Below are 26,450 nucleotides of genomic sequence, written 5' to 3'. Positions count from 1 at the left end.
CTCACACACAATTTTTATCTTTTTAAATTTTTTTTATTATTCAGCCCCCCCTTTGCAGCCAGTAAAGGTCACCTACCAATTAAGAAAATTAGATTTACATTGTGGAAGGTGTCTGTTCAGGATCTCTTCCTGTATGCATGGATAATAAATCTAAATAGGGGTCATATGAATGGTTGCTGCAGACCTCCTACTCATAAAATACAATATGGCTGCCCAGCGTGACCTTGGCACAGAAGTGGCAGAATGCCGTCTGTGCTGCGGAGCCCTGTCGAGGCTGCCGCCTGGCCCCCGTCCAGCCCTCCGCAACAGAAGAAAAGAGGAGGAAGTTGTAGAGGACGAGCGCAGATGGAGGAAACAGCGTAACGGGACAGAGAAGACTGAGGAAGAGGAGGTCGAGAGGAGGAGAAGACCGTCACTTTGTTGTGCTGCGCTGCAGATCCTGTGTACACAATCAATAGGCTATTACGCGCCGGGCGGGCAGAGGGGAAAAAAGACAAATAAGGTAAATTCTGTGTGCTTGCTGAGCCACAAAATACTGCACGGTGGGGACTCTTCCAGTGGTGCCACAAGCCCTCCCCTACCAACGGTGCCAACACCCACTACAGCAGTACAGCCTCCCCTTTGGGAGGGCAACGTTGTAATCTACAGTAGATTCAGTGGACATTAATTGCTCTGGATGTAAAGTAACTGTGCCACTGCACAGCCTGAGGGGTCTGAATACATGAATCTTTTAGCACTGCTTGGGCATGCAGGCTATAAAGGGGGGGGGCGGGGAATAATGGCTAAATATATCCATGTCAGGCGGTGGCAGCAGCTATTCGAGTAGACTTAATGATGGTTACGTAAGCAGCGAAAGGGCCTCGGAGAGAATGTGAGCATGTTCCTGAGAGCAAACAGGAGGAAAAAAAATACTCATTTTGTCAAAAGTGAGTACGTCCGGAAGTTTGGACCCAGTGTCCAAGTTTTTTCATTTGGCTTTGTCATCGTGCACGTGATCATTTTAAAGTGGATGAGCATCAGGAGACGTCAGGAACAAAGCGTTGGGGTCGCTCGGCCTGATGGATGCAGCAGACGGTCCTGCCGAACGCTCCGGAGACCTCCTCCTTCCACCCCGGGGGAGGAAGGGATGCTTTTCCCATGATGGAACAAGTGCAGTCTAATCCATGCATGAAACCCATTTGGCTGAGCCCCCCACTGGCACAACTGGATTCACGAGTGGATCTCGGAGAAACCACCTCTTCAAAGGCTGACGCCACCCGTGTCGGCGGGCCGAGGGCGTGAGAGAGAAGTTCCGCTCCTCTCACAAACACTAACAGTGTCAAAAAAAAGGGAGCTGTGAATGAATTCAGAGGGAAAACGCCGTCTCCTGACACTGACGGATGAATTCCTTGGAATGAACTTTCTTTCTTTTCAGTTCACCTCCCTCGGGTCATGTGACACGTAGCCCCTTTCTTGACTTACAGGAGAACGGACTTGCACTCACACCCTGCTGCCCACGCTTCCCGGTTTTCACCCCGTGCCACCGCGTCATGCTCGCTGTGTAATCCTTTTAAGGCCGCCGCCGCTGCCCGCCTGGCAACGAGTGTCCCAGCAAACAGCCCAAAACCAACCAGAGGGCAAGAAGAAGAACGGAGACGGAGAAGAGGCTGGACATGTGAGCAGCCCGGGGAGGCTGGTCAGAGTCTCGCCTTATTCAGCTAAAGTAACGGTGGGGAAAGTTGTGCCGACGCAGCCAAGGCGCCGCAGTGCCCCCCCGCCCCCCCCGCAGCGGCCGGCGTTAGCCAGTAACACGCTCCAAGAGCTGCTCATACAGCAAATATTCCCAAAATAAAAGGCATTCTTATTGTTTATTCTCTGAAATCAATTATTTCAAAAGGATTTTAGCGCTCAGAGGTTCTCAGAGAATTAACTGGATGGCAAAAACGCTGCATTTCTGCTTCTGCTGGGGCTGAAATGTTTGCTTTTGAAATGAAATAAACCTGGATGCGATTCGGGAGCTGCCTTCGAACCACTCGCACTCATTCCAGTTGATTGTGAGCAGCGTTTAATAGGTTTGATCACTCGCTGTCAGTAAATCTCCATGCGATTCTCTACGGGAGCATAAATGACTGGTCGTCACGCGGAGATGCAGCCTGCAATAAGAGTGAATAAAGCAGACATGTGGGCTGAATCTGTGAACTTTGATTTCAGCTTTTTTTTCCCTAAAAAGAAGCATTTTCCACGAGCAGAGAGGGAAGCTGTGTGTTGTAGTGTAAACCAGCCTCGGCCCGGCCAGGAGCCGCTTCCATAGAAGCATCCAAGTCCCAGCTTCATTTGATGTCATTCCCTCTGCTGTTAGTGGGGGCTTACATCTCTTCAATATTAATGGGCCGTGGCGGGGGGCACTTAATAGAAACATTAATTATTCAGGAGGCTGATCCTGAGGTGGGCACATCTACTAACGTGTAAGTATGTATACAAATCAGCTCATGACGGAGGAGCGGGCGCGTACGATCGAAACGGAATTTATTAATAAATTCAGCCCACTGGGGGATGTCTGAGTCCAAACGAAACTGTAATCACTGTGAGACTGGGGTGAAGGGGTGGGGTGGGGGGGGGGGGGCGCAGATGAATGGAGAAATACTGGTGTGTGTGTGTGTGTGTGTTCATGTAAATGATGCAAATCAGATGAGCTGTAAACAGATCTGCGCGCTGCTTCCTGGATTCTTTCACCTTTCCGACCGTTTCTGCTGCCGCTTTTGTTCTCACGAGCTCCAAACCCGAACGGCTGCTTTTCCACACTTCAGCCATCAATCTTCTGTCTGCAGCGATAATCTATCCCGGATAAACCGTCGGAGCGCTTGTATCTGTTCCAGCGAGCCCGCCGCACTTCTGCCGCAACGTCGGACTTGTTGCATCGATCCTACACGATATCCGGCTGGAAATACATTTTTACATCAGCGTTTCAGGCCACGGCTGATCCGTAGGTGGAAGATTTGGTGTGTGTGCATGTGAGAGAGAGACCCAGAGAGAGAGAGAGAGAGAGAGGGGGAGTTTGTGTACTCTGGTTTTGGCTTGATTAAGACAGGAAGCTCTGGCTCGGCTCTGGCTGCTGGTGCATTAAGCTGCCCTCTTTATTTGATATCTGAACGCGTTGATATCTTCACTGAGGTGATATCTCGCCAGTTTGAAGGTCAGGAGTTACGATCAATATAGAACGTAAAGCTCCAACACGACGGCACTTGAGCGCCGCTCATCCACGGGTGACTGGGCCGAGTTCTGTGCTCGCAGCTCCAAAACAATAGTCCCTTTATGTACTCTCCTTGGACCGTTTGAGCGTTCCGATGCTTGTAAATCAGCCATCTTTGAGCATTAATGTTTGCAGGCTGACGGATGAAGCGCGAGCAATCGGTGGCCTCGCTGATCGCGCCACAGCTCCAACACGGAGGGAATGAGTCATGTTCTGCTGGATGGCAGCCTGAATGTGCCATAGAATGACAAACTGAAAGCATAATGGAGCTCCACAAGAGTGTAATTTAATTCACCGAGATGAGTCAGAGATAGTGAGGAGGATTGGGACGGAGACGGGTGTGTGTGTGTGTGTGTGTAGGGGGGTGCTGATGCATCTCCTCAACCCAAACTCATGTTTTTGCCTCCTCTGTGTACACTTTAGCGGGTCAGTAAACCGAGTTGTTGGTGTGAATTTCTAATTGGCTGGCGTCGGCCGTGCTGGAGGAAGAAGATGCAAAGTGAATTAATTGTGGAGGCAGAGAGGTCTGATGGGTTAACCACAGCGCACTAATTAGAGAGCATCTCCTCAGGGTCTGACCCCATGTGACAGCAGATCCACCACGCGGGGTGAGCTAGTGGAGGGTCTACACATCAGGAGACAGCTGAGCACTTCCAGGTGATGATCTGACATGAGAGAAGCCTCCAGCTGACCTGAACTATGGGAAGGAGGAAAATAACATCTCCATTCTGAAAGTCTAACAAAGACCCAAAGGGGGTCTGGCGATGCTGCCTGTCTAGTTGTTACCAAAGTTACCTTTCAAGTATCGAACAAATCTCGTGAGGTAAAACTGTGAAGGGAGAGCCGTGCACGTGGTCACAAAGCCTCATTAATGCGCAGCAGCTATATAGATGACTTTTCTTGCAATAAAAAAGGACAATCTATAAATGTGCTGCGAGTTAGAGAAAGAAATAAGATGAGAAGGCAGAACGTTAGCAGCTCTGCAGGCATTGAGCGTGTCCGCCCCCCCGGGGAGCCTCTTTAACGCTCGTTCTCATTCTGTTTGCATCCCAAAGAAAACAGAACTAAGTAGCAAAGCTGCGTCTCATGCAAAAGTGCTCAATGACATTTGATTGTCAAAAATCCTACATATCTGCTCAGCCTGGCCTTTTACAGAATGTGAGGATTATATATGTAAAAATGGACAATGTAGAGAAGAAGCTCACAATCAATGTGAGCAAATACATTTGATACATTTACACGGAAGAACCGACATGATTAGAGGCGATTATATTAAATAGTGGATAAAACAATCAACATATTTTGATTAATTAAAAAAAGTGTATTTGTGAGCCCATAAATTCCGTGTCTGGATGCATTAAAGTAGGCTTTTAACCTCTCAACTTCGTCAGAGCAGAACATTTGGTTCTCGGCTAATGTTGGAACAGCACAAACCCCTCGGAGCTGTCAGGTAAACGTATCTAATGGAATCAGCTAAAATAAACAGGATGCTGATCACTGCGCATCGATCGGCGGCGACCGCGAGTGGGCAGCAGCAGAGGATTGTGGGTGCTGACCTCGGTGATGCGTGGGTTGGTGCATTTGACATTCTTGCTGGACAGGTTCAGCCAGTGGCTGGTGTACGGGTTGATGGGGGGGCAGTGGTGCCGCAGGGTGCACCTCCCTTCTCCGCTGCACCAGCCACACTGGAACTTCCTCTCTGCCTTCAGACACATGCCGCAGCTGTCTCGCTGGGCCGCGCACTTGTACAAGTGCACTGAGGGAGAGAAGAAGCACTGATGACGTCTGGATTCTTTATCAAGCGAGCCTCCTTAATTATGGGATGTTAGATGTCTCTATCCTGACTGACGTGGTCTCACCTTGGATGTTTTCTGGGTTATCGATGATGAAGTTTCCGTTCCAGACGACAGAGAAATCCACAGGCAGCTCGCTGATTTTCATCCCCTCGTACAGATACTGCAGCAGGGGATGAGGATGAGAGAGGAGAAGACAGACAGAGAGGGGGGGGGGGGGTTTCAGTGAGCCGATCCAGACCTGTCCATTACCCCGATCCAGTTCAGCTACAGCAGTAATGTACGCTTGACCAAAGTTTCCTCACAGTTACATCATCTCATCTTCCAGGAGCTGACAAAATGAAAGGCCACCAGAAGAGGGACGCCCAGACGTCCCTCTTCTGGTGGCCTTTCATTTTGGCCTTTTCCTGTGAATCCTGCTGCACTCCTAAATCCAGCCTGGCTTCCATCGTGTAGGTTTGTGTTGCAGCCCAGATTATTTACTCATTTGGCCCATCCTGGATCCCGGCGTCAACCTACCGAGCTGTTCTGGCACTGCACGCTGGAGCTGTTGAAGCGGAGCGCCGTCACTCGGTGGCTGACCCCCTGGATGTGGAGGACACACTCGTACCCCCGCTGGCCAGACTGAGGCTGCGGCAGGTTCTTGGCCTTCAGTGTGATGGGTTTAACCTCCCCCGCTGGGATCAGAATCTCCTCAGAGCGCACCAGCTGGGGACAGTCCTGCACGAAGGACAGGGACACGGAGCAGAACAAGATGAATATTCATCTGCTTTGATTTGCTTGACTTCATTTTGGCACATTGTCTCAGCGTGTAGGGCCAGGTGTATTGTGGGTAGTTTGTCACCAGCAACATTAAGTCAATGCTAAAACGAGCTAAACTCGATAAAAAAGTTGAAACTGCAGAATTTGAGTCTGAAATGCCGTTTTTAAACAAAATAAGCTCGGATGGGCGTCTTCCTGAAGACTGAAGACTGAGACGTAACGCAGGATGAGAGAGCCAGCACGGGGGTGGGGGGAGGAAGACGAGCAAAGGACGGTAAGAAAGATGTGCAGTTGTGCTTGAACGAAGATTACGCATGTGATTGTGGATGCAAACGTCCCACTGACCTCAGAGGCGTTGACCCGGCCCTCCTGGAAGGAACAGCTGGAGGGGTCGTGGGTGCACAGGTTGCGGTACTTGCACCAGTGGCAGCGGAAGGCACTGTTCACACATGACAGACACCTACACACACACACGCGCACACACACACATACACAGAGTCAGAGAGAAAGCCAGTTTGCCACAGAGGAAATGAGTTCAGATCCCAAGTGGGCACCTGCTGTTCCCGTGCCCTTGCGCTTGGCACCCTCACTAATAGCTGCTCAGCCGTGTTCTCCCTACACACATCTTTCAGGGCCACGCAATAGTGATGCCACGGCGTGGCTGGCGTGGACGGCAGGCCGCGCATCAGCCCTCCTCAGCAGGATCAGGCAGAGCCAGAGAGTGGAGGAGTAATGGGGACACTAAGACACTGGCACAGCTTGATCCTGCAATTACCATTAGCCTTACATTGTTGGAGTGTCGCTGTAATTACCAGCTGTTCGCTTTCTGTTTGCGTGCGTGACCGTTTTTAGATGTGCACCGTGTCACCACTGGGTACATGCTGCCACTGCCAGTTGTATTCTGGGCCTTTAAGGAAATCTAGCAGTGTCCTAAACATATTTCCTTACAAAGTGTGGCAGCTTGGTAAATGTGCTTTTTTTTCTGCTGTTTGCCGTTAATGTGGATGACTGGAGAGAACATTTAAGCACCGACAGACACAAATCCACCGTAAAACAAGATTTTCAATTGACTGACGCGGTGTTTACTGTCTACATTTATGTCCAAGCGAGCTGAAGCGTTTAGATTACATGTTGAGGACATCCTGAAAGGATAATAGGACAAGCCGCGAGTCCCACGCCCCTGCTAGCATCACTGCTCTCGTGTCTCTCCTTGCTCGATTCAGCAACACTCCCAGTCGAGGGGGCTTTTGCAACAAGCACTGACAGAATCAGCCACACTGGAATAAATAGAGCAATCGCAAAGGCGCCGCCGCCGCCACTGATGTCGCCAATCCAGGGATTCGAACATCACTCAATCAGGGAGAGACGTGGCATGAAATGTGCCGGCAAATCTGCTCCTGAAGCCCAGTTAGGCAGAAAACTGTGCGGTTTGTAGCTTCATTCGTCAAACAGCGCAGAAACATCCCATCGCAAAGCTCAGGCAGCGGCTGGAGATCAGGTTACATGAACCATCCTTCTGAGGAGAGAACGTGGGCAGATACTCACAGCTGGTGGACGCTGCAGTTGTAAAACTTCACCTCTGTGCTGATAACCATCTGGCCGGTTTCCTTAGAATTGAGCCGGAGCTCAACCCCAGACCAGTCTGAAAGGAAGAGAGAGACGGGATTCGTTACAGCGGATTCCTGAGCCGACTAGTTTAGAGTTGATGATGTCGTCCAAATGGAGGTTCCTTGGAAATATGGAGAAATAAACTAAGAAAGTTTTAGTGGCAGATGAAATTGTTTCTCCACCACACAGCAGCTAAATCTGACTGTTGCTTCCATGTGTGTGTGTGTGTGTGTGTGTGTGTGTGTGTGTGTGTGAGGTACAGCTGACATTCAGTGTGTGGGCGGTTCGAATGACCCCCCCGAGCCCTGTTCTCTCCGCAGCACCTGTTGGAAATCAGGCTGTGTTGCACAAATCTCTACAGACGGCAGACGAGGCTCCTATCTGACTTCTACCACTGCACATTTGTCAGACGAGTCCTTCCTCTCCTCCACGATTTGCTTCTTCCTGAGTGCACAAACGCGTCTCCTGGTTTTTCGGAGTTTTATCTCTGCCGCCCCCGCTTTGCTTTGTTTTAATTTCTCCCCCTTCCTTTTGTTTTCCATATTTAATCGCATTTCCTGCTCTGGTTTCCTTCTTTCTCGGTCGTCCACCGATGTTGATGTGGTGGGAGGAGGGGCTGGCTGACATTTACCTAGGATGGAACATTCATATTAGCGTCTGATGCACCACGCCCCATGGGAGCTCTGGGCAAACAGGGCTGTCATTTACACACTGGGAGGAGGTTTACCAAACCCCCAAACACACGGAGATTTCCACACTCTGCACATACTATATTATTCAGGGTGTTTGTAGCTGCTCGGCCTGACAGACAACAGGTATTTATTGACAGACAACAGGTGGGAGTGTTTCTAATGATATATATGTGTTTGCAAATGAGTGAATGCCAGGTCCGCTGTGGTGCGTGTCTGGAGAACGCCTGAAAGGTCACGAGATTTCCATGAATAGTAGAGAGGTGATTAGCATATTATTATTGCTTCCTGGACCTAAAGGTTTGTATGCTCAGCTGCCTCTGTAAAAAAAGGAAAAAACCCTCCTGAAATGTTACCTGGACTCAGAGCCACACGCACAACAATCTTTATAAAAATAAAGGCCTTCTTAAAGTTATGTCCAGCTTTCAGAAATGTCCTTTTTTTGTTGCTAACAAGCAAACAAGAGTGGAATTGTAATAGCCCAACAACAGGCTACTCTCCTGATCATTTATTATTATATTTAGCCCGTGGAGTCATCGGGTATCCTAGAGATCGTAGCCGCAGATGCTAAGACACTAATTTACCGCATCAACTCCTCCAGCGCATCTTCAACTTACTGGCAGATTGAATCAGCGCTCGAGCCTCCTGCTGGTTAGAACCTCTCTGGGCGGTAATGTGCGGAGCTGCAGCTCTCAGTCTGATCCTCCATCAGCGATAATGAGACATAACTTCTGCCTAGTGCACTTTACTTCCAGGGAACCGACCCTGGGTCAGCGGGAGCTCGTCACATATATGTCGACTGCCTCAGGTGGGTATTTGGAATCGATTAAGGGTTGTAACTTTAGAGACAGGCGGCTAAAATGGTGACGAATTAAAAAATGGAGTGAAAGCAGCCGATGGGGGGGGGGGGGGGGGGGGGGGGGGGGGGGGGTAAGCCTACCTTGGTCAGTGGGGATGAGGGGGACATCCTTGGCGGCTGGAGACACACACAGTATCTGGTTGCCATTAACCTGCCCCTCAACCTCCGTCAGGTTTCCAAAGGAGCAGGTGATGCCTGCAGAAAGGTCTGGAACATGACTGACCTTCAACAGCAGCTGCACAGAAACAACAGCAACAGGTCAGCAACAGCCAGAACAACCGTTCTTTCAAATACCTAATGGGCGAGGATGGATACTTCTCACGTCTAACATGTTTCTACCCAGATTCCCAATAACAGGAAGCCTATTTTTAGATGAGCTTCTGAATTTTTATTCCCACTGAAAAATGTTCATCCTCGCATTTACAACGCAGAAAAACTCAATTGCTTGGAAAGTGTCCTTGGGTAGACGTCTCTGGCTGTCTGAATTCCTTTGGGGGGAACCGTCAGTGGCGGATAGAAGAAAGCGGGCAGGAAATATCCACTTGAGGTCCCCCTCAGCAAATCACCAAAAAGACAGCCTGGTTTTGTGTCCTGGCGGAGGAGCCGGACCAATCAGAGATCAGGCTGTCCTCAACTGTCTGCTGATTGAGTAGCCCTGACAGGGGACGCTCACGTCGATGATGTAGCTTCCATGTTTCCAGGGGGGCATCGGGAATGTGTTCCACTGAAGCTACAGCAGCTAACAGGCTGCTGCTGCTGCTGTGGCACAATCTGCCGTTAACTTTGCCAAAACATGTTGTTGCTCAGAAATGTTCTCAACATTATAACGAGGTTTTGAAAAAAAAACCCGCCCGCGCTTAGATCTTAATCTTCCATTTCAATTCAGCCGACGCGGCGGCAGCAGCCAGCGCAGCCATCTGAACAGCAGTCAGGAAAGTAAACGGAGCGCTTCCTCGGCCAATTGGATGCTTCCCTCACAAGGACACACCAGGAAGCAGCACGCGCTCTCACACTGGCGCGGGGCTCGGAACACGCCAACATGCAGATGAACACGGAGGCGTTTGAAGTCGTCCTCTGGAGAGCGGTGACACCGCGCCTGGGTCTTTCAGCTGCTCTCCTATAAATAAAAGTGTGGTGCACGCAGGGTGTGTGATCCGGCTCTCTAGCCAAGAGAGGCAGCCTGGATAATTATCACCATGGCATTTCACAGCCTTCTTCCATTAGCTGTTATTTTTGGGCCATACCGTTTGAAGTTTCTCTTTGTTTTATCTGGATCTCACTAAACACCGCAGGGCTACTGGGACGGGCGCGGCGGCTGAGCAGCTTAACTGTAGGACTTTCAAGAGATGCTGACTGTCTCGGCTGCCTCCCTTGTTAGCTGGCTCGCGCTGGTACCCAGCGAGCAGGTTGATGATTCCCGTCCTTTTTTCCACTCATCACCTCTTGTTTTACTTCCACCACGCTTGTGTTGTTTTGACTCTCAGGTGTGTGACAGAGATCCGTGATTAAAGCAATCAAAGTCTTTTGTTCAAGGAGGAATTCCCCAAGTAACCGCTCTCTTAATTAGCGCTCATTGCTGTGTAAAGACACATGCGGTATCTGGGTAAACACTCAGAGACAGAGCGTTCGTGCTTCACGAGCTGTTGCTCCTTTGTTCTCCCGTCCTTGTGGAGGTTGTCGCTGCCGTGTTTTTCACCCGTCCGCAGCGGTAAAAGGTCTAATTGGTGGCAGAGTTGTCACTGTTTTATTCTCAGCAGCTGGATCGCTCCCACGTGGAGCGGCTCCACCGTCCACAGCACCGCTAACGCTCCCTGTCAACTTGAGCGTCTCAGAGTGTTTTTGTCCATTTTTGCAACAAAGTGCTCAAATAGGAGAAGTTCTACAGAGGACTGGACGGGACAGAGATGGCATCCGAGGCCAGAACAAGTGAAACAAGCGTTCTGCTCATAAGTGCTGAAGAGGTAGAAACGTAAGATGTAATCTGTTGTCACGGGGAACAGCGACACTCATGAGCTGGAAAATGTTACAACTAGCTGGAAGGAAGTTAACCTGGAGCCACAATGGAGTAAAAACAGGCCCAACAGGAAGTGTTGTGATAACGATGAGGTGTTTGTGTGAGCACAGATCTGGAAATGACTCTGACGGAGAGGGGGGAGCTGGAATATCTGCAGGAGTTTTGAGGGCTGGTTTTGCCCACAACTGAAAGCGTGTGATCGTGCACAAACACACGGAGCATCTCAGCAAACGGGCGGGCGGAGCCTCTCACAGCTGCTCTATCTGCCTGATTTGTCTTAGTCCGTGCACAAAGGCTGCGCTGCGCCGAGTTGCACTCGGACAACTTTAACACCTACACACCCTCCCACGCAAACATGTCTTGGCACACATTGATTGCTCTGAACCGAGTGAGCATATGCATGCCCAAACCCCCACGCAGAGCTCTTATGAACCTTCCCATCTAATGTTTATGCATCAGCCACAATCAAGACCAAGTAAACCACCTTGTGGGTTCATTTAAAACCTTTTCCCTGTACGTGGGTAGCAGATATGCTAATTCATTCTAATGCAGAACAGTAATGGCTGAAACTGCAGCTCTGGCTGCTTCCTGTGCGCTGGAGAAGATACTCACAGGTACGCTGGGCTCTGACACGGCGATGCTGTCCGGGTACACGGAGACTTTCACACACTGGTTGAGAGAGGCAGCAAAGCGGTACGGCTCCTCTGCGCGCTCGCATCGGCTCCGCTGAGAACAACTGGACAGAAAAAGAGACAGAAATATATAATCGATGTTTGAAATGTGAGCTTATTTGGCGAGAACGGCCACTTAAACGGGGCAAATTCTGTTCGTGCAGCCATTATTGTGATCCACGATCTCCGTCTGATGGCAACCAGACTGCTTCACAACTGCTTTTGGGCGTCCCACCAGGTGCCTGACGCGCTCGTCTCCTCCATAATTGCTCAAACTGATTTGCTCCGTGTTCGCTGCAGCTGCGAACGGGACGCGTTCGCCGGTCTGATCCAGTTACGCCGGCGCTCGTTTGCAAAACATATGGTGAACGAAGACACCCGCCCCCACCCCCCCCACCCCCATCCAGATGAATCCAAAAGTTACAGAAACTGTTTGAAATGTCAACAGTTGTTCTCCAGGACAGATGTTGAAGGTGTGTCTGGACTCCCACCGTCTCCGTTTGGTCATTTACCCACCGAACCCGCAGCATTTAGCCCCACAGCCCCATTATACCCTTCAGAACCTGCCACTGTGCGAGGAGCAAATTGGACAGCGTTCAGTCATGAGAGATCTTAATGGTCAGACGGCGTATCAAGTACCAGCGACAACTCCCCCGTCCACTACATTAAACCCTCCCTCATTAAATCTCAGCTGCCTCCTCCTTATTAAAACGGCGCTGTGCCTGCAGCCGTCACACCAAAGGCTCGCTATCCTCCTCCACCCCAGCGGTGCGTCTGTGACTGGCTGTCTGGTCACAGCGCCTCTAATTGGACCCCGACGGGTCAGGCGCTGTCCAGGGTGCTGATGCACCACCCCGTCCAGTCCCTCCCCCCCCCCCCCCCCGCGTGCGTGTGCGTGTCTGTGAGTGCACGTTAGGGTTCGTATCATGCTTCTTAAACACAGATTCTCACCCACACTGACACTTAGCTACATCTTCATCGTCAGCCTCCGTCTGCAATTATGTTGTCAGAGGTTGGAGGCCTCAGCGAGCTCGCAGACATCCAGACGTCATGCAGCTCGGCGGGGGGGGGGGGGGGGTCGTGCAGCTCTGGGGGGGGGGGAAATTTACATTGTTGCTTTAAATTAGTACCTCGTTTCCACGGTGGATTTTTTTTTTTTTTTTTTTGGAAGTGCACGTTAAACATGCCTTTTTTATTCTGGGCTCTAGAGCTTCAGGAGTCATTCCGCCGTGCACGTTTACCCTCTTTGCCTCCCATTTGCGCAACTTGAAATAAGCACAACTCTCTTAAGCTGAGAACAGTTTGGTGATTCTGTGATGACGGAGACAGGAAATCCCACTTTATCTGCTCCAGATGAAGGCTGTGGTACAATATCCCAGAAAAGTGTAAAATCCGAACAGATTCAAAATAAAAACCTGGATAGTTATTTAATAACAAAAAGATCCGAATTGATTTTCCTCGCTGTGATTTTTTTTAAAATTCATTTTTAGCGGGGCCAAGTAAAATGAGAGCGCAGCAAGGGGGTGGAGGATGGCTGCTGTTGCCATGGTTTCAGGAGATGGCCATTATCTCTGTGTAGTTAGAAGCTGACCCCTTGCCTCTCTCATTAGCTGAAGTGCACGCCACTGAGTGTTGACTAGAATCCTCTGGTCTTCATATTCCCCCTCCAGACGCCCCCTCCCCTCATCCTCCTGTCTGGCTCCGGCCTGTCACTCAGTATCCTCCCAGATCCTTTTTGTTCTATCGCTCACATTCCTGAGAGGGGGGGGGGGGGGGGGCTCACATGAGGAAATGTTCAAGGAAATGCGCAGTGAGTGGATTTCTTTGTCTCAAAAGCAACTACACACACACACGTGCCTGCAAAGACCAAATCATTTGTGTCAGCAGGCAGAGACCGACGGCACCGACGCGGCTGAACGGGCGGCTCGCCTCCATCCGGTGGCGGCGGGGAAGAGTCGGCGAGGGCGCGGCGCCCTGTCCATGGTGCTGAACGGCTGCTGACGCCGTCATTACTCACAGCTCAGCGTCGCTGCTGCCAGCTAAGAATGCAGATTTAAGCATTTCCTGCAGTCACATATGGCAGAAAACATCAGGAGGGCTCAGGGTGCTTCGTGCACTTTGCGTGATGTGCACGAGAGCGTTTGAGCTGTAACCGGAGGTTAGACTGCACAGCACGCCGTTGACCACCGTGACTGTCAGGGTCGGGCTGCTGCGGTAGCGCTGGGGAGAACGAGGAGCCTCGGTGATGGTCTCCATGGACGCGCGCTCGTGAGCACGTGCACACGTTTGACTCCAGCTGGCAATTTAAAATGTTGCCCCATGCAAAAAAATACAGATTTCCCACTTTAGGGAGACGAGCGTTCTTTAGAGATGGATGCTGGCAAGAAGCCGATCGCATGAACCGCAGAAGCTAAAGTGAGATGCTAACACTTAACAGCCTTTTTACCGCTTTCTGCTGAAAACCAGTAACAGGCAGCAAAAATGTTCAGCAGAAATATATGTTAGCATGACGGCAGTAAAAATTACACAGGCACATTAAATGTTACAGCCAGCTATTTAAAGCTAACGATATGCCTTCCCATCCACCCGCTGAAGCTAGCACGACCTCAACACCTTTTCCTGAGCACACCTACACACAGCCAGACCTTTGCGGCTCCACAGAAGAGGCCGGCAGCGGGGAAAGATGTCTGTGTTCGCAGCCCTCCTCCCCATTACCACATCTAAGCACTTCAGTGGAATTGCGTAGGTCTGTCTGATTGCAGCTCGAGCTGCGAGTGCTGTGTTTAAAAACAGGAGGGGAGAACAGGGGGGGAGCCATTTTACAATCACCAGGCTGGAGCCAGACCGCAGGAGGAAAGGACAGAAGAGCAGAGATGAGGAAGGAAGGATGCTTGGAGGAGGCAGGAAGCATGCTGGGAAGCCATAGGTGAACAGGAGCCCAACACGTGTATGCTGAATATTTGATGATACTTAACGATCCTTTACATTAATGACATGCTAGCAAGTTGTGTTTGCAAGTCAGATTTGATTCGCTGGAATGAAGCTTCATCCTCTAAACATGTATGAAGCCTGACGGCGGTGGAGCATGGAGAGAGGAAACAGGTGGGAGGCGATGTGCAGCACGGGACACGCACACGCACGCGCGCTCGTGCCTCCTCCCCCTTTAATATTTTATTTTAATACTGACTGATTTAGAGCAGTTTTAATGCTGCGCCATAAAGTGAGAAATAGTCCAGTTTAACCACTGACATAAATAAAAGATGGCCGCTGCTCTGCCACTTCCTCCCATTACAGCAAAGCCAAAATGTCCGCCATAAGAGCCAAGGTCTCAGCTGCTGACTGTGGTGCTTCAGACCGTTTTTTAATGGGAAGAAAAATGGTAATTAATCGGAGTAATAACGATGTGATACTTCCAGTCACTCCGAATGACTCCTAATCTCAGCTGGAGCCCAGATTCATACAGCAGTGAAGGATATCAGGAATATCTGCTGCTGGGGGACAGGGGACGCTTCCTCCTATTTATGTACAGTCAGGAAGCTAGCATGATGTAACTAGGTAGCTAACCACAAACCAAATTCATGCTACTGCGTCGGTTTTGGGTGCTGCTTTAAAGCCAAAGTTCATGTCAGTCCCCCGACCCACCGCTGCCAATCACGGGAGGCTCCTGTCACCACTGACGACAGACGGCGGCAGACAGAACGCAGATTCTGAGCCCGGAGAATCCCGTCACTCCGTCTCCTCACAGGCTGCTAAACTACAAACTGTGTCAGTCGTCCTCACGCGCGGGGTGAAGAAACAGAGATGATGAGAGACAAAAGATTCACAAAGACGCCGCTGCTCGGGGCCCTGCGTCAACACGAACACTAGAGTGGGCTGCTCGGAGAGAAAATGGGAGCGAAAAGCAAAGGGTGCAGCGATGGAAGCGTCTCAGAAGGAGAAACTAGCACACATCCACTGGATCACATCTCTATAAGATAGCCCACAAGTCACGTAGCCAAACTCTTCCAACCCGCGTGTTGTGGAAATCTTTGGCAGTATTGACAGACTTGCATGGTGGTGATCAATAAGTCATTAAGCAGCGCTGCCAAGATGGATGCAGCTCCGCTCTGACGGCTAGCTGCTGCTGCGGCCGGGGCGGCGCAGCCCCACGTCCACGACACCGGTGGTGGGTCCGTCAGGGGCGCGCTGACGAACCAGAGCGCTCTTAAGTGAGCTGTGTTGGTACCAGCTGTAGTTCCCGTGGACAGACGCCATGACGCCAACGTCCTAACCACATTAATCAATGTCCAATTCCTCATTTCCTACTTCAGCCCAAACCGAGGCAACGGTGTTGAAATATCGGAGAGTTTGGCAGCTTTAAACACGGATTTGGGTGACGTGCGGAGCTGCGCCATCCACACTACTGCGTGGGTTGGTACGGAAACAGATCTGAGTGGAGGCTGACAACGTGATACAACACAGTATCACAGTGTAGGGCTGATGTTGTTGTGCTCGGAGCAGCACCAATGCTGAGTCACCCCCTGCTGGGACCTGCAACACCAATAGCCCCAAAGCCGCCCGCTAAATGATGAACTCCTGCTCGTTTTACCAGCCTTTTCTTTTACCTTATTCTTCAAGCCCTTCCTGCACTGACAGTTTTAGATTTCTGTTTTAGTACAACAATAACATGCCAGGCCAGGAGGTGGCGGTAATGCTCACATCGGCATTCACCTAAAGCCCGTTCCAATTTCACATTCTGACAAATCTAAAAGGGCGTTGTTTTTCTTCTGATGGAACTTTTGCAGCAAGGTGCACCTTGGTAGGCAGGGCAGTGCGGGGCGTTTGGAGAGGGAGACTTTTGGGGCATTTTTGTAAAGCTAATTTAACAGAAGTGGCAAGATGAAGGGGGAGACGAGTGAGAAAAGCATCATAACAGCTTCTGGGTTTTGGATTGTGGCCTGACGGAGGCTGAACAGCCCATTCACAGCGCGGTGAGTGAAGAGCGCTCAAGATGATGAGCTCGCTTTGCACTGCAATCAGAATGCTGCTTGGTTTTGTGGGCCGATGAGACATCAAACAGCGTCCTCCCTCTCCCATTCGGCTGCCTTCATTCTTACCCCCCCCATTTTACCCCACTCGTTCTCCGTGCATTCAGTGGATGGCGAGCAGCTGCTGGTAATTAAAGGGACTTCAGAGCCTCACACCATGCTGAATCAGAGAGAGACAACGAAGACAAAGATGACACTTCCAGACTGGATTCGCAAACCAAGCTAATGTCCCGCGATGTTGCCAATTAGCCACCTTAAAATACCAAACCTGAATGGAAACGCAAACACAAATGTAAAGACCGAGCCGTGAAAGGAAAAGAAAGGGGAAGAACGCGGAAGAAAGGGAAATTGATGCTATTGTGGATGGCAGCTATAAAAAGAGGCAGAGCGATCAAAGTGAGGGGTGTTTGTGGAGTGTGGACGAGCTTATTCCAGAGGGAAGAACGTCTAAATGGGAGACGGCCCAGTTGGGAGCTACGCTGAGTTAAGAGGACATGAGCGGCTTAGATTAGATGGTCGCCTGGCTGTGAGGGGAGATGTGAGGAGAGGTACGTGTGCACGTGGGAAATAGGGATCATTTCATGACGCAGGGAAAAGGAGTTGAAATAAACAGTGTTGATCACAGCTGCGGCTGCCACAAAACTGGCAGAGATGCCGTTTTTATGTGTTTGTGATGAGAAGAAGGCTGCAGCTGCTCCTCTCCAACAGTCTTCATGCTAGCTAAAGCGCCACAACGGCGCTCTTCAGCTTTCAATTCTCAAGGACCACAGCGTCACGGATGAACTCGTGCTACTGCGTCGTCCTTCCAGTGGTTTTCTCTTCTTTTAATTGCTCTTTGTCTCTGCGGTGGCTAAATCAGAGCCGACAGCGGTCCTACTGTACTCTGATGCAGGGTCAGGGGCAGTGAAAGGGGTATTAGGAGCACAAGACAGGTGGCGCGGGGGTCTGCCGGGCTGAGGGAACAGATGGCTTATCTGACATGAATTGAAGGCCGTGACCTTTATTCCCCACGGTACGCTACAGCAGTACACACCAGTGTTTGTCCGTGTACACAAAAATCGACCTCACGGGCAAGCGCACGTTCAAACTCGACACCTCTGAGGAATTAAAAAAAAAGACTCCTTTCTTCCTCAAAGCCATTCGGAGCCGTTCTGTTATTTCTCTTGAGTTTATTTTATTCCTACAGAGACACGAATGATGAATCTAGCCTCGCGTATAGGCTAATGTTGTGGTAAACGCCTGTGCGAAGGCATGGACTTGCAGATGTATGCTGAATTAGCCTGGCGCTCGGCAATTATTTGTCCTGTCCCAGCTTTGGAGTGATGTAAATTACTTTAAGTGCACTCTGCAGGGACCGCCATCACAATAATGATGATTGCGGCGGGGCTCTGACATGCACAAATATTCAGCTATACCTTGAGTGAGTGGGACCGCATTTAGGAGCGCGCTGCCTGTGCGGAATTCAAAGCAGCTAAGAAGCAGCTCAGACTGATGAGTGTGAGTGCAGGAGAACCAAAGGGAGAAACATTCCAGCATCTTTCAGCATGTCACCCTCTCTCCACACTGTACCCTCTAAATCATCTCATCCAGTTTCATCCAATGTCCCAGACCCACAATAAGACATATTCATGTTTTGTTCAAGGTCTTTTCCCGTCAGTTTTTCCCCTCGTGTCTCTCTTCCTGCATGTTCAAGCAGCTGCAATAACATTTTATCACCAGCAGGTGTCGCTCATGACTTCTGAGGTCACTCACGGGACGTTGTGGATAATGTAGGAAGAAAATGTCGTTTAACATGATCCAAATGTATTAAAAATGTATAAAGCTCGAACAGATTCATCACATGACCTATTAGAATACTCACTATTTGAAATATTTAAGAGAATTTACCCAATAGTCACAATAATTCAATGTAAACCTTTTTTTTTTGTCCACATGAATTTAAAAGTGCTCATTGAACACAACTGAGGGGGACTTACATATTATGCAGGACACACCAGCCACAGTGAGGATCCCCAGAGCTTAGACACTCTCCACATGTCCCGTACTGCTCACAGGACTCGATGGGAACTTGGGTAACCTGGAAGCAGATGAAAAGGTCAGGGTCAGAGTGAAGCAATATAAAGAGAAGACAACAGAAACCCGTGTGTGTGTGTGTGTGTGTGTGTGTGTGTGTGTGTGTGTGTGTGCAGTAAATGCTCATCGATTCCAACATTAACAGATGATTTATCAGCCGCCTACACAGTTAATTTCCCCACCCCTTTGTTTCCTCGCCGCGCTCTAATATTAAACAGTTTGTGCTCGTGTTTCCCAACAATAACAATGTTTTATGTTGATCTGATGTACAGCAAAATGCGCCTCAAGTGTCCAACTGCGCCGCGTCCCCGTATGTCTGTGCAAGTGATGTCGACAGCCCAGGCAACTGTTGCCTTCATCCCCGGCCAAAGAAACAGCAGTGAACAGGTGGGATCAGTTGGCAGGCGCTTGGAAGGCTGCTTCTCTGCCATCAATGGGCTCTTGTCTGCACCGGGGCATCTGTCCACATAGGTAGATCTTACACGCACACCTACACATGCTGGACAAGTGACAGCTGCTTCTCTTTCTGCATATGTCACACTCAGTGTAAGAAATGTCTTCGTCACCCAAATGTTGTCACTTTCAAATAAATAAATGTCTCCTGCTTAATGGCAAAACTTTTTAAAGTGATTGATGCTTCGCTACAGCAACAGACACAGCAAAATTGGTTTTTAAAAACATGCTGAAAGAATTTGAATAAGCCCCTTTTCAGCACAAAGTAAACACACTCCACACCCACCAATCCACTCTAATCCACACAGGGACTCCGCGACTACCATCATTTGAATATAGAGCAAACATGAGTGTGTGCTTATGACGGGCTTTACCCATACACAGATACAGGCAGTATTTACCTTCTGGACCACAAGACACTGAAAAGGAGCTGGACTTCTTCAGCAGGACAGTGTGAGTGTGTGGCTGCTTCTCTTCCCTGTGTTTTGAAGTGTGTGTGGGGGGTTTGTGTTGATGTTGGTGTGTTGAAACAGGCAGCAAGACGATGTGCTGCACAGCCACATGGCAGTCGGGCTTCATGTGCAGCCCAGAGGTCAGCGTGCGTGTGTGTGTGGGGGGAGTGTGCATGTGTGCTTAAGTGTCCCTGGGGCCCGCCTCGCTCACACCTGCATTTCATCGCCAGCAGGAATAACCACACACACGCACGCCATGGAGCAACAACAACCAGCGTGCAGCAGATAAACACAGACGCGGTGAAGACGTCTGCCACAGATTAATTTTCTGTCGCTCAGTTTCCTGTGAATTGCCTTGTTTGATAACGGCAGCACTTCCTGACAGTCGGTGCCCCGTTCGGTGCCGCCGCCGCCGCCGCTCCGATCAATGTCTAATGAGCTGCTCTGCAAAATGCGGGCCGATGAACAAAAGGTGCAAGTAACACCGTTTAAGTGGTTTTTCGGGAGTGTGTGCAAACCCCGCCCCCACGGCTGGGGGCTGCTATTGTGCCGTTAGCACCACGGACTGGAACTAGCTGTCAGCTAGCAGAGCTGGCCACCGGGTGGCCGTCAAAGGTGCTCTCTTGGCCTAAACTCTGCAACATTAGTATGAATGGATTCCAACCTGTAATCATTGCCAAGTCATTCAATCAGCATCCGATCATGGAAATGCCGCTCCGAACAATCACATACGTATGTAAATGTTCATCCATGTTAATTCATTCACACTTTTTCCCCGTCATCTCTTCAGATCAACAGCTCAGTAACTGTCCACCTTTCTGCCTGCTTCTGCCCTTCCACAGAGAAATGGCCCCGGGGACAAAACGCCATTGACACGGTGGGATGTTGACGGTTGCTTCGCTCGCAGCCATGGACACCGATGTCAGATTAACCCTCTGGCACCTCCACAAACTCTATTTGTGTGTCTGCGTGTCTCGCCCAGCTCCAGGACAAACAGGTGGCAGGCTGTAATGAGTTGCAGACGGGGTCACATCAGCCGCCCCAGCTACAACTGGTGACAGGCGGACCCACCAGGAACAAGACTGGCTGGTGGACCCCGTCACATGGTCGGTCCGTGCACGGATCCCAACGCATCTGAATTGGTCTTCACTGAGACGGGCCTCCAGATCCTCCCCAAACATGTGCAAGCTGGGGGAAACTTTATCGTAGAACTTTCACAGGAGGCTGCTGAGCTGCACCAAAGGGTTACAGCATGGAGACAGCTGCGGGGGGGGGGGGGGTGCCGGGGGAGGCTGGGGGTATCACTTGGCCCAATATCTAAACACAGCCAGACACACCAGCTGAGGTGGACTGGGAGACAAAAGACAACAACATCCTCTGGTTTTATGGCTGCAAACTTCAGTATCAGGAGGTTTTCAAACATTCGGATGAATGAATGAAACAGTCGGAATTTCAAGAATCATCAGATTCCGATTCTGAGGACAAAAACGCGAGATGACGATAAAAAGAGAAACCGTGTTTAACTCCAGGCTGTGTACAGTATCATCTGTGTGTGAGTGTGTGTATAGGTGGGGGGGGGGGCAGGGTTGCGGGGGGTGGGTTGGGGGTGGGGGGGGGGGGGGGGGTTCACAGCAGCTGTTGCCCAGCACACGCTGCAGTCACTCAACACAGCAGGGCTGCACAATGAAGCCGATTCTCCAACTGTGCTTGTGAATTTGTGTGTGTGTGTGTGTGTGTGTGTAGGTGTGTGTGTGTGTGTGTGTGTGTGTGTGTGAGCACACGGCACCATAACGGATGTGCAGATCGAGGATCCTGAGTTTTCAGGAAAGACAAAGGAGCCCCGCATGTGATCTGATCTCGCCTCCAACTTTCCCTCCTTTCCGTCATGTCCCCCCAGAAGCAGCCGACCCGGAGTGGACGCTGACTGAGAGGTTCCCCCGCGTGGCTAAATTAATGCTAATAAAATTCCCACTTAAGATGACCTTAGTGGGGGGGGGTTATTCAACCAGAGGGGCTACAGTGGCGTCGCATAATGGAGCAACCTGTTTGACTGACACCCGAGGGTTAAAACAACAGCTTCCTCCCTTTCAAAGGCGGATGGTGAAAAGGTCTCAGCTCCATTAAGCCTCTTCTAAAGCAAGAGTCTGTTCAGGAAACACACCAGGGATTCAAGCAGAGAGCAAAGCCAATCTATCCATCACTGAACGTATGGAAAGTTGTCATTATTATTATTATTACTGCGTAACAACTGCTGTTGTCCTGGAGACGTTTGTGCTTCTGCCTCTATTGTTGCTGGATGTGAAAAATATGCATAAAGAAAAAAGGCCAGAGGATTAAATTCCAACTGTACTGTTCCAGCATTTTTTGGCGACTCCATTTCATCTCCCCTGCTGCCTGAAGTCCTCGCCGGGCTCGCTGCACCTCTGTGAGGAAGCGGTGGGGGGGCGGGGGGCTTTGCACATGAAAAAAAAAGAATAAAGGACAACAGAACTGAGCTGAAATGGGCCGCCGCTTTGTGCTCTGATGAGCGCCGTCTCTGAGGTGCCAGATGTGCCTCGCCATGCTATGCAGAAGAGCAACCGGCAATCAGAGTAGAGTCCCACCGTCACCAGTAATGCAGAGAAAGCGTTTTTGAGAGCTGTTGCCAAGGCAACAGGCCTGGCTCTGACCTCAGGAACACCGCCACATCCAATCCCCCCCCCCACCCCGCAACCTTCGGAACCTACAGTAGTGCATGGTAAACAGCTGGCACCTCTGGGACTTCCTGCCACCTATGCCTCCTCTCAAACAGGTATGGACACACACACACACACACACACACACACACACACGCTGGCGGCTCTACTACATTCTATCCATTTTTAATGCGATAGCCAGGGTACCACATCACTGGAATGAGGCACATCGATCATGAACACAATACCCATTCCTGCAGAGAGAGACAGAGAAAGCAAAAGAAGGGTGTGTGTGTGTGTGTGTGTGTTTGTGCGCGCATGAGCACATGCATTTGTTAGAGTAGGCATCATGACAAAGGCACAAAATCAGAGTAAATAGAGGCTGATGAATGAATAAATGCCCATGGAGCCGCTGCTGCTTCTCCTGTTGCAGTGAACTCCACATGGATGAGGGAACCGTCTCCTTTAGCTGCTCTTTAATCTGCGCTGGTAATCCCACTGGGGCTCGATCCCGAGGACACTGCTCTCCCTCCTCTTTATCTCCTTGTTTTCTCAAGCAAATTCCACTGAGCTTTCTAAGACTTCATCTCTCAGCTGAACATTAAAAACCAGACCAGTCTCACTTTACAGCCCCGGAAACGTGAATGCGCTTGTTTCTTTTTAGCATTTGTAATTTCACACCATCGCCCGCGTCTACCCTGGGAGGCACGATGAGGACAGGTGAGGAGGTTCTGTTGAAGTGTTGGGGCTAGTCCACGGATAATCAGACCTCCAGACTCACACCAATTACATGCAGCTTGATTAAGCACCGAGGGGGGGGGCGCAAGGGGTGTTGGCCCCTCGGAGGCTTTGAGTTGACAGTGCAAACACACCACAACCGCTGGAGGCTTCGATGAAAGGTTTAAAAAAAAAAATGAAATCACATTTATAAGAGCAAATGCACAGAATGAATTAATTACAGCCTTATTTTGCAAAACATGGCTGCGCGGCGAAAAGAATGACCTTAATCACAGAAAGAAGCAACCTGCTGCGGATAAACCGCTGCTGAAATGCATCTCTTAAAAGGCTTGTTTTGGTTCGCCGTGCTCCAGATGTCAGAGTCTTCAGTGACAGGACATTTGAGATAAACAGCAGGAAAGCACCATATTGATTTTTTTTCTGCAGCGTTGCGTTTAGGAACAAACTGTCTGCAGCTCGAATGCAGAGAAGATTGTGGATAAATGGATGTTAGGAGGATTTCATATGAGAAAGAGTCCCAACGTATATTTCACAGCTCTTTTCTGAAGGTCAGGGGCTTTTACAGTCGGTGAGGACGTCTACGGGCAAAATAAAGGATCGGGTGTGTAAGAGCTGTTAACAGGCATCAAACCTGCTGGATGTGGTGAAAAATGGTCTTTACTGTTGCCTCGGCTCAAACACCAGTCAGATACCTACACAAATATTCCTTTTTCTTATTGGATTTACTGCTTACAAACATCACCATGTTCCAAGGTTGGAGGTGGGGATGGAACGGGGGGGTTGTAATGCCACAACAACCAAATTTCTCTTTGAATCGCTCCCTTTGATTTGAAACGAGGCCAGGTATTGAGCTGTTCTCCAAGGGTCTGCGCCAAAGGGTGTTGCCCACCCACACCTCCACCCCGTGCTTGGACTCCCGCGACCCCCCCAGTCTTGTGCTGGCAACTCATCAGAAATAACAGACTGGTAGGAGACAAACTGCCAAAGAAGGGGAAGACGAGGTCGCACAAATGCCTTCTGACCGCGGTTTGAACTCTGGACCGGTGCTAGCTTCATATTAGGACCATCTCTGGAGCAGAGAACATGTATTTAAGGTTTTAGCAATAATATGAGAGTTTTCTTTGTTTCTGGACCCACATTAGTCAATGACTTATCAGTGAATTTGTGCCTCTACCTGTTTGATCAGTCAATCGATGTAGCATCATGCTAACTCCAAAGATAACCAGAATATGAGACACTTTTAGTTAGAGATTGACCTTCATCATGGGCTTATGTTCTCTCTCACCCCTCAGCTCTAAGAATCAGGTAAAAAAATCTTTGGCTTGTGGGCCCCCTCTCACACTGGGAGGTGGAGGTAAGTAGGCTGTCCTGTTTACCCCACTTACCTTCTGTCACGTCCCTCCGCCAACAGAACTGATTAAAGACAGTGAGGTAATAAGAAAACACGGAAGGTGGCCATAAATTGTACTGGTGTGTTAAGGTGTTACAGATAAGAGGGAGGTGTCACTGGGGGATGTAAGACACTGGAGGGGCTGCAAGCATGGAAATAATGGAGTGAGGGATCGACCAGCAAGGAGGTTAAAAAAAAAAGGTCAATAGAGGCAGGAGTGTATCAATTATGTATGACTTCAACCCTCTTTCTGCCCAAGGATGGGGGGGGGGGGGGGGGGGGGGGGTAGCTAAAACTGTGCGGGGTTTGATTGTGTGGAGGGTTGTTATAAATTCCATTTAGTAAAACCACTAACGTCACAGCTTTACAGTAGATTAAACCCTGATAGAGAATGATCGCATGGCACATGTGTGTCCTGCTAGCTGTGAAAACCGGCACAGCTAATAAAAGTTACGCAGCCTTTGCTCCTTTAAAGATCTCGTGTGGGTACTGGGGATACAATCTGAAGGTCCACAACACTTTTCCTTAGCCTTCCTCACCTTTCCTTTTCACTTATCTCCCCATCTCGTTCCCCTCCATGACCCGCTCCTGGTGCCTCGGCCGTTCCCAGGTGAGGTGGCCTCTTTGCTCAGTAATTCAGTCAGGAGGCTAAAAGGAGGAAATTACATCCACGCCGCCTGACCACTTTGAACCCTCACCCCCTTCTACCCTGCTTGTTCACTGACAGCTGGTTTCAAGGCCCACACTGACATTTAAAAGATGGAAACGGGGAGCTGTGAAAGTGCCAGGGAGTGTTTGCAAATGCGAACGTGCAAGTGTGTGCAGTCATGTGCAGCAACAGGAAATGAAACACTGGCACACCGTGCTGACACACGCTGCGCCGACATGACTGACACTCACTTTTTTTTTCAAAAAAACCTTTCGAATAAAATTGAAGCCATAAAATGCACGAGTGGCGCGTGTGATATGTTACCGCAGGAGCCCTTTGTGAACAAGTGTGGTCTCTCAAATGTCCCTTTTCGCAGGCTAAATCCGCAGCTGCTGACCTGCTTCCACTAAGCCACTGACAGACATGTGAACAAACGGGGCACTAATGGTGATTGCATGCATCACAGTCTAATATGAGTCATTAACATTGGCGACAGCTTGAAAAATCCATGGTTACCGCAGAAGAAAGGGCAGGATCAATAAATAAATGGGCCTCGGCTGTGCTTAAGCATCAGTGTGTGTGTGTGTGTGTGTGTGTGGGTGGGGGGACGGGGGGTGTATATATGCAGAAGTAGTCCAGCAATTTAATTCAGATTAATTCCCACACTCAAGGACACGGCGGGCTCAAGCGCCACGTCCACCATTTCCCTTTTTTACATCTTGGCCTTTAATGTGCATTTTAAGCGTCTGTGGTTCTACCTGTCTGTGCTGCTCTCCCCCACCTGTCTTGATGGTCTCCCTCTGTGCAGCTTTGGTTTGTCCCTACAGCTCTGCCCCTCTGTGTCTCGGATGGTCTTTGTCCAAACTGGTCCGTCTCTTTCCTTCACAGTGGGGGCCCCGACTGTCCATGCAGCCAGTAATGAGGTGTATGCTCCAGTCAGCATGTGAGGAGTTAATAAGGAAGCAGCAGAGGCCATCACACACATCAACAGGCATGAGCGCATGTGTGTGTGTGCATGTGTGTACTTGGGGAGCCTCCCTGGCACACTTACAGCTGTCTGTCGACCAAGGGGGGGGGGTATTGATTTAGAGGGGAAGGCAGACAGAACTAAAATTCTGATCCACGCAGGGACTCCACTGTGCACGTCTGACAGCATCAGGATTTTTGCTTTCTGATCATGTGTGTTGTGCACGTGTGCAACAGTGTTTGCGTGCGTGTGTGCAAGCATGTTTGTTCTCTTTGTCTCAGTGTCTCTCCCAGTGTTCATGATGTACATACAAATGAAGGGTTTGGTTACACCCCATTGCTCTCAGCGCTGTTGCACGGGCATAAATTTAAGTATGCGTGTCTTCACGTGTGTGTGTGTGT

At 50.0% G+C, this 26,450-nt stretch overlaps 1 protein-coding gene across 3 annotated transcripts in view; it reads right to left on the bottom strand.

The window, feature by feature from the left end:
* Positions 1 to 26,450, bottom strand: part of plxna2 (plexin A2) — a 132,371-nt gene that overhangs the window by 36,113 nt on the left and 69,808 nt on the right. For all 3 annotated transcript variants that reach the window (XM_029833484.1, XM_011619284.2, XM_029833483.1), the window contains exons 5-12: positions 18,629 to 18,729; positions 11,567 to 11,690; positions 9,022 to 9,175; positions 7,330 to 7,426; positions 6,130 to 6,244; positions 5,542 to 5,742; positions 5,089 to 5,185; positions 4,786 to 4,985 (exon numbers count right to left, since the gene is read on the bottom strand). In XM_029833484.1, coding sequence (XP_029689344.1) covers positions 4,786 to 4,985; positions 5,089 to 5,185; positions 5,542 to 5,742; positions 6,130 to 6,244; positions 7,330 to 7,426; positions 9,022 to 9,175; positions 11,567 to 11,690; positions 18,629 to 18,729 — 1,089 coding nt within the window. The remainder of the gene's footprint in view (positions 1 to 4,785; positions 4,986 to 5,088; positions 5,186 to 5,541; positions 5,743 to 6,129; positions 6,245 to 7,329; positions 7,427 to 9,021; positions 9,176 to 11,566; positions 11,691 to 18,628; positions 18,730 to 26,450) is intronic.

Source organism: Takifugu rubripes, chromosome 3 (genome assembly GCF_901000725.2).
Source record: "Takifugu rubripes chromosome 3, fTakRub1.2, whole genome shotgun sequence".
NCBI classification, from domain to species: domain Eukaryota; kingdom Metazoa; phylum Chordata; class Actinopteri; order Tetraodontiformes; family Tetraodontidae; genus Takifugu; species Takifugu rubripes.
Note: the sequence above shows the minus strand (reverse complement) of the source record. Positions and strands in the feature narration are given on the sequence as shown.